Here is a 12319-nt window from a genome sequence, read left to right as displayed (position 1 = left end):
TGTCTCTGGGTCACTGTGCAGGTGTAAGGATTCTTGCCTCCCTCCCACTCATCATTAAACATAATAGCATTCTGATTATTTTGCAGAATGGCTGGTATATGGACAGACTCTTGAAGGCTAACTGCAAGGAACTGTGCACACTGGAGTCAGTTGTAGATTTTTTTTCTCATTTCTATTTATTCTTATTTATTTCTACTGGTATAATCAGATTTCTATGACACAATACATTTCTGTGTTAGTTTTGTTGTTTTGTACTGGTGTGCTGAACTATTGTTCTTTAGTTTTATTCGCCTTTCTTAAATTTTCTGAAAATGTCAATTTTTCAAAATTTACAGCTGCCCAAACTCCAAAATGGTGGTAAAGAATTGAGCAAGAAAAATAAAGAAATCTGTTAACAGGCCATGTATGCCTTTTAATTCCTATTTTTCCTCTTTTCCATTTTGATATTTGATATATTCTGCAGCCATTGATATTAGTGAGTGCATGGTGAGCCAGGGCTAAGTGCTAGACTAGAGAGAGACCATATTTTATTTTCTAGTGTAATGGTTAGGTTGCATGTTTAATACAAAGTGTTATTATTAGAATTCTGTGCTGTAGATATCATTGATCTCTAGCAATATGTCAGAGCTGGTTAGGGAGTCAGTGCTCCTAAGACTAGATGAGGGATAAAGATGGAGGAGGAATATCTGCCAATAACAGTGTGTGTGGTTCCTTTAGTTTTTATTTATTGCTTGTTCATCTTTGTGCCACAAACTTATCCCTCTGTGATCTCTTCTCCGCAGAGATGCCAGAGTAGTGAAAGACATGGCAACAGGGAAGTCGAAGGGTTACGGCTTTGTTTCCTTCTACAATAAGTTGGTGAGTTTCTTGTGTATTCATTGTGTACATATCCAAAATATTAATCTACCACTCAAGTCAACTCTCGACATGACCGAGGAGGAAAGATTTGAAGCTCTGTCAGCTTTTTTTTTTTTGTTTACAAACTTTACGTACAAAAATGGAACAAGTATGAATTCCGACATACAGCAAATATATACAAAAAGTTCAATAAGGAATCGGCTGTATAAAGTGTTAAAAATATACAGATATCAAAAAGGTACCTTCAAGTTACAAATATGATATTAATTGTACTTCGGGTGTATCCAATATATTAAATATGGCGTGATATTCTAGAAAGCCACTCAGCCTAAGGTAATGCTGGGTACTAACTAGGGGTCTGCCGATTTATTAGGGCCGATAGTCACAATTTTTTAAATAATTGGTATCGGTCAGAAACTTACTGATATTACGGATATTGGTCAGACCTCCCCCTGTCCCCGCGCTGCAATCTTTCCAGTCCTTCCCCTAAGCCTTCGCTGCTCTTCTCCTCTTCGCTGAACAGCGGCCCTTATGACAGGGCTGTATTGGGGTTGGAGCGGGAGCTGCTTGAATTATTTTTTACCATTAAAAATATTAAGTAGGTGATTGGTTGCCATGCGTTCCTAGCAACCAATCACCAGCCTGGTAATGTGAAAAGTTAACTCTGGCAGTTCCCACTCCCATCTCCATCCAGTACTGTGATACCGGCCAATCTCTGCTCTGCTGTACACCTTTGTAAGGTAGGAGACTTCTACCTACACACTGGTGTGTGTGTTTGTCGGGCGGGGACAGAGGACGCTACAGTTGGGGGGCTGGGAGAGGGTGTAGGGGACAGAGGTCACAGCTATGAGGGGGGGGGGGGGGGAAGTTGGACAGAGGATACTGCTATGGGGGTACAGAGGACAGTACAATTTTGGGGGGGGGTGGTTAGGTGATGTGAAGGGCGGACAGAGGACACTGTTTTAGGGGCACAGGACACTTAAGTTTATACCAGATTTGTGTAGAAATTGTTTGATTTTTCAAAACTTTAAATGTACAGAATATCAGCACCTGTTATCGGCCTGAAAGGCGGGCGATAGTCGGATATCGATCAATCCCTAGTACAAACAAGGGTTTTTTGCTTTCTTTCTTTTAACCTTCCTAGTGGTATTCCCGAGCGTGACTCGGGGTTAGATTTTAGAGCCAAAAGCGGTAACCCCGAGCCACACTCGGGGTAGCGCTAGGAAGATCGATGGATCCTGGTAGAGGTTTTACTTACCTTTTCTCCGGGATCCAGCGAAGAATGCGGGCGGTATGCGGCGGCGGAGCTTCCTCCCGATGCTCGTTAGAGTTTACAATCTAAAAGGGAGGGCCACATGATACAAATATTATTGATTAACCACTTAAGCCCCGGAAGATTTTACCCCCTTCCTGACCAGGGGGTATTTAGCGATTCGGCACTGCGTGACTTTAACGGACAATTGCGCGGTCGTGCGACGCTGTATCTAAACGAATTTGGCGTCCTTTTTTTCCCACAAACAGAGCTTTCTTTTGGTGGTATTTGATCACCTGTGTGATTTTTTTGATCAAGCGCTATAAACAAAAAAAAGAGCGTAAATTTTGCAAAAATAGCAATATTTTTCAAATTTTTTTTATATGAAATTCCCCCCAAAAAAATGTAAAAATCAAAATTTTTTACCATTTTCGGCCAATTTGTTTTATGCTACCTATGTTTGGTAAAAAAAATCGCAAAAAGCGTATTTTGATTGGTTTGTGCAAAAGTTATCGCCTTTACTAACAAAGGGAAAGATTTTTGTCATTTTTGTTTTTTTTTTTTTTTTAACCCGTAATGGCGGCGATCTGCGATTTGTTTTTTTTTTTTTTTTTTTTGCGGTACTGCGACATTGCGGCGGACAGATCGGACCCTTTACTGACATTTTTGACACTTTTGGGGTTACCAGTGACATTTCTACAGTAATCAGTGCTATATATATGCACTGTTACTGTAAAAATACACTGGCAGTGAAGGGGTTAACTTTTTTTGAAAGGGAGGGGCTATGTGTGTCCCTAGGGGCGTGCTTTCTACTGTGATTGGCTGTGGCTTCAGATGTATGGAGAGTGATCAACGGTTCTACATAGTAGAACCGTATGATCATCCTTCATACACAGGGGAGAATGACAGGCAGCTTGTTTACACAAGCTGCCTGACTTTCTCCCTCTCCCCCGCCGATCGCAGAGTGACCGGCGGACATCGGGTCCGCCGGTCACACGCGCGGGGGGGGGGGGTCCGTGACCACGCGGGAGCGCGCCTCCGGGGGTGCGCGCTCGCTCCCTAGACCCTCACAAGCTAGTGACGTAGCCCTACGTCACTTTGCCTGTGAGGGGCTGACTGCCGATGTAGATCGGCGTTAGGCAGTCGGCAAATGGTTAAAAATTTCATGCCATTGTACGGTTATTTTTTTTTTCTATTCCCAAAGGGTATTATAGAATGAGTCAGCTTGGGGACAACCGCAAGTGGTGCAACTTGTCGTTATATAGTAGAAAGCTTAAGTGGGGTATAGTACCACCTTGTAAACAATTTTAACTGAGATTGGTCAACATAGTGTCCCACTCTGTTGGCTTTTTACTGGTGTGTTCACGTTGAGAATACTTTACTTCTGTCTTGGTGACACAACAAGAATTCAAAAGAAAATTTCCCAAGTGGAGCGAGCCTAAAGCTTCTAACATGACTTTACTTTCCCACTTTAAAGATTGTCTTGAGTTCCAATTTCTTACTGATCGCCTGCTAGTCCATTGTAGCACCATTTATTTCTTGTTTTTGTGTCCAGTTTTCATGGAAATACTCTTACCTGTACCTCTTGCTACTAGGATGCTGAAAATGCCATAGTACATATGGGAGGACAGTGGTTAGGTGGCCGACAGATCAGAACTAATTGGGCAACTCGTAAACCACCCGCACCAAAAAGCGCACAAGAAAGTAAGTAGAGCAAGCAATGCTCTTAGCTTTGCAGCCACATTTTATAGATTGGAGCTTTTCTGATGTTTCTACTTTTTACTTCAGGTAATACAAAGCAGCTGAGGTTTGAAGATGTTGTGAACCAGTCCAGTTCAAAAAATTGTACAGTTTACTGTGGAGGGATCGGATCAGGTTTAACTGGTAAGATTCTTCCATTCTCATGCACTCTGCTGGGGGGTTTAGGCCAACAATTTTATTTTTTTCCCTCCTCTTTACATGAGTGCTTAAGTCCTCTTAACCTGGTGACTCCATCTTTTGTAAGCTCTTCTGTTATTCTGTACAGTTTGTATGGTTTCCTCCCAGTTTCCTTAATGTGACACAATTATTACGGGGTGTTAATGGTATTGCAGGGGGGGGGGTGGGGGGCTTATTGCTTGGATAGATGTTAAAATGTCCCTTATGGCTCATTATAGACTTAATAAGGACTTCATAAGGAATTTCACTGTTTACTTGCTGAAGACAGAGCAAATTATAAACTTTATAAAGCACATCACTGTATAGATCCTCATAGCGGATTATAGACTTCATTAAGAACTTCACGGTGTAGTCCTTGATGGCTCATTCTAGACTTTAAAAAAAATAACTGGGGTTGATTTACTAAAACTGGAGAGTGCAAAATCTGGTGCAGCTCTGCATAGTAACCAATCAGTTTCCAGGTTTTATTGTTAAAGCTTAATTGAACAAACTGGAGCTAGAAGCTGATTGGTTTCTATGCACAGCTGCACCAGATTCTGCACACTCCATTTTAAGTAAATCAACCCCACTGTGTAGTCCCTGATGGCTGTTATAGATTCTATAAGGAATGTCACTCTATAGTTCCTAATGGCGTGTTATAGACTTGAAAAAATTGCTGTATAGTTCTGAATGGCAGAACTCACTATAAACTTCATAAAGTACATAGCTGTGTTCCTAATGTCTTTTTATAGACTTTATAAAAACATCACAAAAGAGTTGTGGATTGCAGAGCTCATTATAGACTTTTATACGGAATGTCACTTAATAGTTCCTGATTTATTACATCCTTTGTAAAAAAAAAAAACCTCATGTATAGTTCCTAATGGCTCATTATAGACTTAAAGCGTTTGTAAACCTAAAAGCATGAATAACAGCACAGTGCTTGTGCTGTGTCATTTGGCCTCTTCTATCACCTGCAATACCTGGCTGATCCTGCATGGTTCTGCCCTCCTCCCTGTAAACTTACCACGGTTAATCACGGCTACTGAGCCCTGACACCGTTGTCCGCTTACGTGATTCCATCATCTGCAGCTCTCCTCCCTATCTCCTGTGTCTTCCTCCCACCTCCCCTCCCTGCCTGTACGCTTTGTGTATGAGCCACCCCTTCCCTCCCCTTCTAGCACTTTTGCGAGCAGTGCAAATATTACTGTTTCCAATCACTGCCAGTCCCTCTGCTAGGAGAATATGTAGTATACACCGTATGCTGTTTTGTAAAATTCATCCTCGAAATACTTTATTTCATCTCCCCGATCAGTGGTCACGTGACCATCCGTCGCTCTCTTCTTCCGATGTATACACTACAGAGGGAGGTCACGTCATCGTCCGGCAAATGTCAGAGGGAGATCTCGGCCCCTCCCCCCCGTAGTACATACATGGGAAAGAGGGCGACGGGCGGCCACGTGACTGCTGATGGGGGGGGGGGGGGGTAGAAACAAGGTATTTAGAAGATACATTTTACAAAATGACATACAGTATATACTACATGTTATCCTAACAGAGGAGCTGGCAGTGATTGGGAGCACTGCCTTAACAGCCCTTTTAATAAGAGATGTCACTCTATGCTTTCTATAGGTAGAGCTCATTATAGACTTAAAAAAAAAACACCATTGTAGAGTTCCCGATAGCGAAGCTACTTCAAACATGAATTGGTTTGCCTCTTACTGAATCTACAGTGCCTTGAAAAAGTATTCATAACCCTTGACCCTAACCCTGCTTTAAACGTATCCACAACGTTATCTCTGATCTTTCTGGTGTGTTCTTGGCCTTCTTGATGCTGTTTGTTCACTAAGGTTCTCTTAGGTACCTTCTGAAGGGAATTGATTCCACTAGAATTTAGTTAGGGGTATCAAAGTAAGGGGGGCTGAATACAAATGCACGCCACACTTTTCAGATATTTTTTATTTGTAAAAAAAAAAAATTGAAAAACATTTTTCTCTTTAGTTCATTGATGGACACAGCTCCTGATTCTTCTTAACCATTGGGTTATACTGCCCCCTACAGGAGTAGGACACTAGGCAGGAAAAGCTTGACTACTTCTATGGGCAGTCCCAGGGTGTATACACCCACACTATAGGCACTCCTGGTCCTGGCAGTTTGTTTCCTTTTTTAAATGGATTTTTTACTATTTTTGTTGTTTTTGTTTCTGTAAGGATCTACTATCAACTGCCAAACTGGATAGTCTAGATCCAGAGGGTCCACTCAGTCTGGCCAGCGAGCACGCGCAGGCCTCAGCTCTGCGCTACGACATAGTCCCACTGGATGGGGGCTGGCCTGCGAATGAAACTTCTCGCAAGGGCGCATACGACCTGGCCTCGGCCTGAGTCGCAGCGTTCCTCGTGGCCGACAGCCACCCACATCCTGATGGAGCAGTGGTCTGTCAGGAGAGGTCCCTGTCCTGTTCCTAGTATGGTAAGTAGCTGTCACCCCTCTACCCCTGGGGGGTTTTTGGGGTGGACATGGACCCCTCCGTGGGACCCCCAAGTTCCCCCCCTCCCCAGCCCTCTAAAAATTTGGTGGTCACTGTGGGTCTTCAGGGCACCTTCCGGGGTGAAGTTATGAGCTGGCTTTTTTAAGGGGTGCTTGTTGGAGTTGCTGCTGACCAGGTTTTTCCTGGTGCACAACGGGGGGGGAGGGGGGTTGAGCAGGGTTCCCCTGCTGCCCTGGGGGTTGGTGACTAGGGCAGGGATGTCCTCTGGGCTCTCTGCTGCAGTTGTTGGGCTGGGGGAGCAGATGGTTTGGCACTTGTGGGTCCACGCCTCACACGGCCAGATCCATCCCCAAATTTAGGCTCGGAGGGCAACACCCTTGTTTTTAGCAGGGTCCAGTACGTGGTCCATTCTTGGACCCTGGGTTGGCGTTCCCTTTTGCGGGATTGCAGTCAGCGTCCCTCCCCTGATTGTTTTTCCAGTTGACCTTAGTATATAGCGTCCACCGCCCTCCTCTGCCTCATGTGTCCATCAGATCCTGAATCTGTTTCGGCCGCAGCGGACGTGAGTCACCCTACTGGGTTTGCGTCCACGCACCCTGAGTGCTCAGACAGTGAGGATGTTTCCTCTAGCCGTGCATGAAAAGGTGCTGGCGGGTGCACTGATTGTGTCAGAGCGTGAAATTTTAAACATGGCGGGAGATGCTGGGCGAAGGCGCCGCTCTCTTTTGGCACCACAGGTCCTCCACTGTGGCGGGGGTGTTCCCTTTTCCTGCTTACTTTGACAACATTGTCACATAACAGTGGGGTTGTCCAAAACACACTCTTGTGGTCCGTAAGGGCTTCGCTATGTGGTATCCTTAGAAGTATTCCGTGCCTAAAACGTGGCCGGTCCCACCTGTAGTGGCCGGTTTCTAGAATAAATAATTTCCCTATTGAGGTGTCCTTGGCCTTTAAAGATCCCGTTGATAGGAGAGCGGAGGCTGGTTTCACTATGGCTGGTTTGGCTTAGGCCAGTATTTACTATTGCTCTGGTGATGCAAACTGACGAGTTTGCTAAACTTGTACATTGGGACCTGGAAGGGAAACTGCTTCCCCTTGCGTAGCTGGTGGATCAGTTGGTCCAGGGGCTACAGTTTATCTGTGATGCCTCTTTGGATGCAGCTCCTTTTTGATTTTAGGCTGTCTGTATCAGCAGTGTTTCTTCAGGGTCTTATCTGGCTGACAATGCAGGTCTGCAAACCAGACTTCTAAGAATGCCTTATCTGATCTTCCCTTTGTGGGGTTTTGTCTGTTTGGAGCTTCCTTGGATTACATCAAGGGTCTCACAGGGGGGAAGAGTACTCTTCCGCAGGCTACCGAGGGCAAGGAGCCCTGTCGTAGAAGTGGGTCATTCTTCTTGGCTCATAAGGGGCTTTTTTAATCCCTCAAAGTGCCAAGAGGACCTGGTCTGGCAAGCCACGAGGGTCTCTTCCAGACCTGCGGACAAAGCTTCCTCTACATGAAGGGGCACCCTCACCCATATCTGGGGTGGGAGGGACATCTTCGCTGATTCCGGATCCGTGGACTTCTCTGGTACAGGTCAAGTGGGTCCACAAAGTCATTCGGTCCGACCACAAGATCGAGTTTTGGTCTTATCCTTCAGAAAGGTTCTTCCCTTGTCCCCAGAGCGCTTATGGGGTCACTTTGGGGCAGTGCAAGTCTTGTTGCTTCATGTGGTGATTGTCCCAGTTCCGGCTTTGGAATGTTTTCAGGGTTTTGCTCAAACCTGATTACAGTTGCCTGGAAGGAAGGAAGGCATGGTGCGTCCAATTCTGGACCTCAAGCACCAAACTGCTTTGTGTGGGTACAGAAGTTCCAAATGGAGTCCATTCGCACAGTAGTGGCGTCCCTACATCTGGAGGATTTTCTCACTTCTATTGACATCAAGGACGCTTACCTTCACATTCCAATATGTGCCGTCACCAGCGCTTCCTCCGATTTGCCGTGGGCAAGGAGCATTATCAGTTTGTGCCATTTTACAGTTGGTCTCGCCTCCGCTCCACGGGTCTTCACAAAGCATTGTTGAATCAGCGGGGGATTGCGGTACTGGGGTACCTGGATGATCTTCTGTGAGCAGAGTCTGCAATTTCTAAGGGAGTTCGGTTGGATTCTGAACTTTCAGAAGTCTGCTCTGGTTCCATCCACAAAAATGGACTATCTTGGTGGATTCGGCCTCAACTAGTGTTGCTTCCTCTGGAAAAACTCCAGATGTTGCAGGAGGCAATTCAGCTTTTGTGTCCAGCAGACGGTTTGCATGCGGGTGCTGAGCCTGATGGTGTTTACCTTCAAGGCAGTTCCTGTTTGCACAGTTCCACACGAGATCTCTGCAAAAAGAGATTCTGGTGAAATGGGACAAGAATCCAGTCTCTAGAGGGGGCTACGTTCTCCGGCACCGCTCTTCGGTACTTCGACAGAGAAATCCTCCCCCTGTACTGGGCGATTGTCACCACAGATGCCAGCCGGTCTGGGTGGGGAGGCATTCTCGGCACAGCTTGTGTTTAGGGGGTCTGGACTCTGGAAGATTCCAGACTGACGATCAATGTACTGGAACTCTGAGCGATCAGACTTTGTCTGGATCATTGGGCAAATCGTCTTCAGGGGTGTCCGGTACGAATTAAATCGGGAAGTAGCCAGCATTCTAAGGTGGTCAGAATGATTGTTCCAGCCCTCTTTGCTGTACACATTCCATGGAAGGTACAAAGGTTTGTGGTATGGTCTCGGGATCCTCTGGCCCACGCCGTAGACGCATTAGTGGCTCCTTGGCGTCGGTATCGTCTGATTTATGCCTTTCCACCTCTCCAACTTCTACCAAGACCCCTGTTCAGGATCGAGGCAGCAAGGTATTCCAGTATTTCTGGTGGCTCCAGACTGGCCTCGCCGGTCTTGGTATGCCAATCTGGTACGGCTGGTCACCGATGCTCCTTGGAGACTTCCTCTCAGGGAAGATGTGCTGTCCCAAGGGCCAATCTTCCATCCTGCTTTACAGTCGCTGATTGTAATGGTTTGGCTATTGAAAGCCAGGTTCTGAAGGATGGTTTGTCTGAATCAGTGATTTCTATTCTGTTAAACGTTAGAAAATCTATCTCTGGGAAGATCTACCATCGTTTTTGGAAGACGTACATTGTGGGGTGTGAGTCTTTTGGGGTTGCTCCTTTTCAGTGGCTCGGCTCTTGGCTTTCCTCAAAGAGTACCATCAAGGACCAGGTTTCGACTTGGCCGTTTTCTTGCAACGTCCATTGGCCACACTTTCCTTGGTGCGTACCTTTTATCCAGGGAGCGCGACACTTGGTTCCTCCAGTGCGTTCTCTATTACCGCCGTGGATCCTCAAATTTTGGTGTTGTCAGTTATCTAGGAATCTTCCTTCAAAAATATCGGCAGGTTCCCCTGCTTACATTGTTCCAGAAGGTGGCCTTTTTGGTGGCTATTACTTCTGCATGCAGGGTGTCAAAGCTGACCTCAAAGGGTTGGCTGTTTCTGCTGCAGATGGATCAGACAGACAGTGATTCAGGCCTGTTCAGTTAGGGGTCAGGTTCCTCCTTTCCTTGTTAAGGCACACTCTTCTCGGGGGCTTAGCGCCTCCTGGGCCTTTTGTCATCAGGCTTCAGTGATGCAGGTTTGCAAGACAGCCATCTGGTCGTCTGTGCACACTTTTACAAAGTTTTATAAAGTGGATGTGTTTGCATCTGCGGATGCTTCTTTTTGACGCAAGTTTTTGTAGGCTGCTGTTTAGAGGACCTGATCCTCTTTGAGGGTGTATTGTTTTTTTCAGGTGAGCTCTAGTTGTTTGTTTGAGGTCCATGTTACCTGGTTGGCTATGGTTAGCCATGGGATTTATTTTATGTTTCTCTATCGCTCATTGACAGACGTAGTCCACGGTGATACAGCACCTTCGGGTTATGTTGCCTCCACAGGAGCAGGACTAGACAGGAAATAAAAATGCTCTGGCCACACCCCGAGGGTATATCCTCTCTCTCTCCGCCACAGCAAATCAGTTTTTTTCTGTCTAGTCAGGAGTAAGGACCTAGATACCTTGCTGGGATCTTCGGTCCTGGCAAGATTTTTTTCTTAAAGATTTTTTAGACAGCTTTTTTCTCCAGTGTTCCTGTGAGATCTTCAAGCAAGAAAGCTGAACTGGGCGACGGGCTGGATGTTGAGATCCGGTGGTCACCCCAGTTCAGCCTACGAGCGCGTGCAGGCCATAGCTCCGCGGTGGGTCGGCCGCGACATAGTCCCACTGGGGGACTGACCCCGCGAGTTAAACGTCTCGCTGAAACGCCAAGGACCATGAGTCACGGCGTCCGTATTGGTCGACAGCCCTCCTGCCCCGGTGGAGAGGGGTACTGTCAGGAGTTGGTGCCCGCCTGGTTCCGGTATGGTGAGTAGTATGTTCCCCCTTTTCCCCTGACGGGTCTTGTGGTGAACGCGGGCCCCTCTCTGTATGGTAAGGTAGAGTCCCCCTCTATCCTATAACATGGCACAGATCCCCCTACTTTGAGTGTGATTTTATGTGCAAAAAGCCAGGAGGCTTGGTTTGGGAGCTAACAATCTAATTGTATACATGTTAAAAAGATTGTAATCAGTGGCAGTATGGGAATCTTACTGTGATAATAAGTACCTACCAGTCAGAAGCCACGGACATGTAGCTGCCTTCCTAGTCAAATCTCCAGCAATAGCAGGCCTTCCGAACGGCCATGCGGTCCGCCAGAGCCGGTACCGCCAACCACGCCAAATCCCCATGCAGAGAAGGCGTTGTGTGCTCTGCAGCACGGCGCTATTCGGTACAGGCCGCCGCCTTTTTTTTTGCTGGATCGCACGAGCCGCCATTTTGGCGTAGCCTCGTGTCTCCAGCATGGGGGCGGCCATGTTTGAGGTGATCCAAACACCTTGTGGAGCTAGGGGAGGCGCCGGAAGGCGTGCAGAGGGGCGGAGCCGCCTCCTTTCTTCCTGGGCAGCCAGCCAAAAGACTTCCTGTTTGTGAACACAGTGCTGTAACCTGTTGCAGTTAACTCTGAGCATCAAGTGGTGAGCCTGGGGGTCTATCTCTCTCTCGATCGATAGGGATCCCTAGCAGGTAACACTAAGGGGCTTTTGTGGCGCTGGGGGTCTGAAAAAAAAAAAAAAGTTTTTTTTTTTTAATTTAAAATTGAATTGTATTATCCGGGAAGTTACTGGAATAATCATGGACCCTGCCACACAAATACCCCCACCTGTTTCCCTCGAGGGGGCCACGGGACCCGCCGGTGCACAGAGTATGGATGCATTTACAGCAGTTTTGGAGTCTTTGGTGGCTCGGGTGGAGGCAGCCTGTCAGGGACGGGGGTCAAGGAAGCGACCCCCGCCTACCCCTATATTATCTGACACCTCTGACTCAGATTCAGAGATGGTCACTGCAGCTGCAGGTCCCTCTGCAAGGGCTGTTACCTCAGGTAAAGCTCCCTCAGACAGTGAGGAGGACGTTCCTTCTCCCGCTATAATTCAGGAAGAAGCATTGGTGGACGCACTAGTTGTGGCAGTGCGGGAAACCTTAAGACTTGAGGTTTTACCGGCAGAGGCAACTGAAACAGAGATTCCCTTTGGTACTAACAAACCCATTAAAACGATGAAGGTTTTTCCTGTACCCAAGTGTTTTGGTAATAAAATTAAAGGAGAATGGGAGCATTCTAAGCGTACCTTTACGATTTCCAAGCGTATTGCTAGACGCTATCCATTTGAGGAATCCTTCATTAAGAAATGGACGGTACCACCAGTGGTGGATCCACCTATT

General features: G+C 46.7%; 1 protein-coding gene across 1 annotated transcript in view; it reads left to right on the top strand.

Annotated features, from left to right (window-relative positions):
- TIAL1 (TIA1 cytotoxic granule associated RNA binding protein like 1) overlaps positions 1–12319 on the top strand; it is a 48127-nt gene that overhangs the window by 20985 nt on the left and 14823 nt on the right. The window contains exons 6-8 of the mRNA XM_082268044.1: positions 783–858; positions 3706–3814; positions 3899–3994. Coding sequence (XP_082124170.1) covers positions 783–858; positions 3706–3814; positions 3899–3994 — 281 coding nt within the window. The remainder of the gene's footprint in view (positions 1–782; positions 859–3705; positions 3815–3898; positions 3995–12319) is intronic.

This window comes from Pelophylax lessonae (assembly GCF_965119305.1).
Source record: "Pelophylax lessonae genome assembly, chromosome: 9".
Taxonomy (NCBI): domain Eukaryota; kingdom Metazoa; phylum Chordata; class Amphibia; order Anura; family Ranidae; genus Pelophylax; species Pelophylax lessonae.
This window is presented reverse-complemented; position numbering and strand designations above follow the sequence as displayed.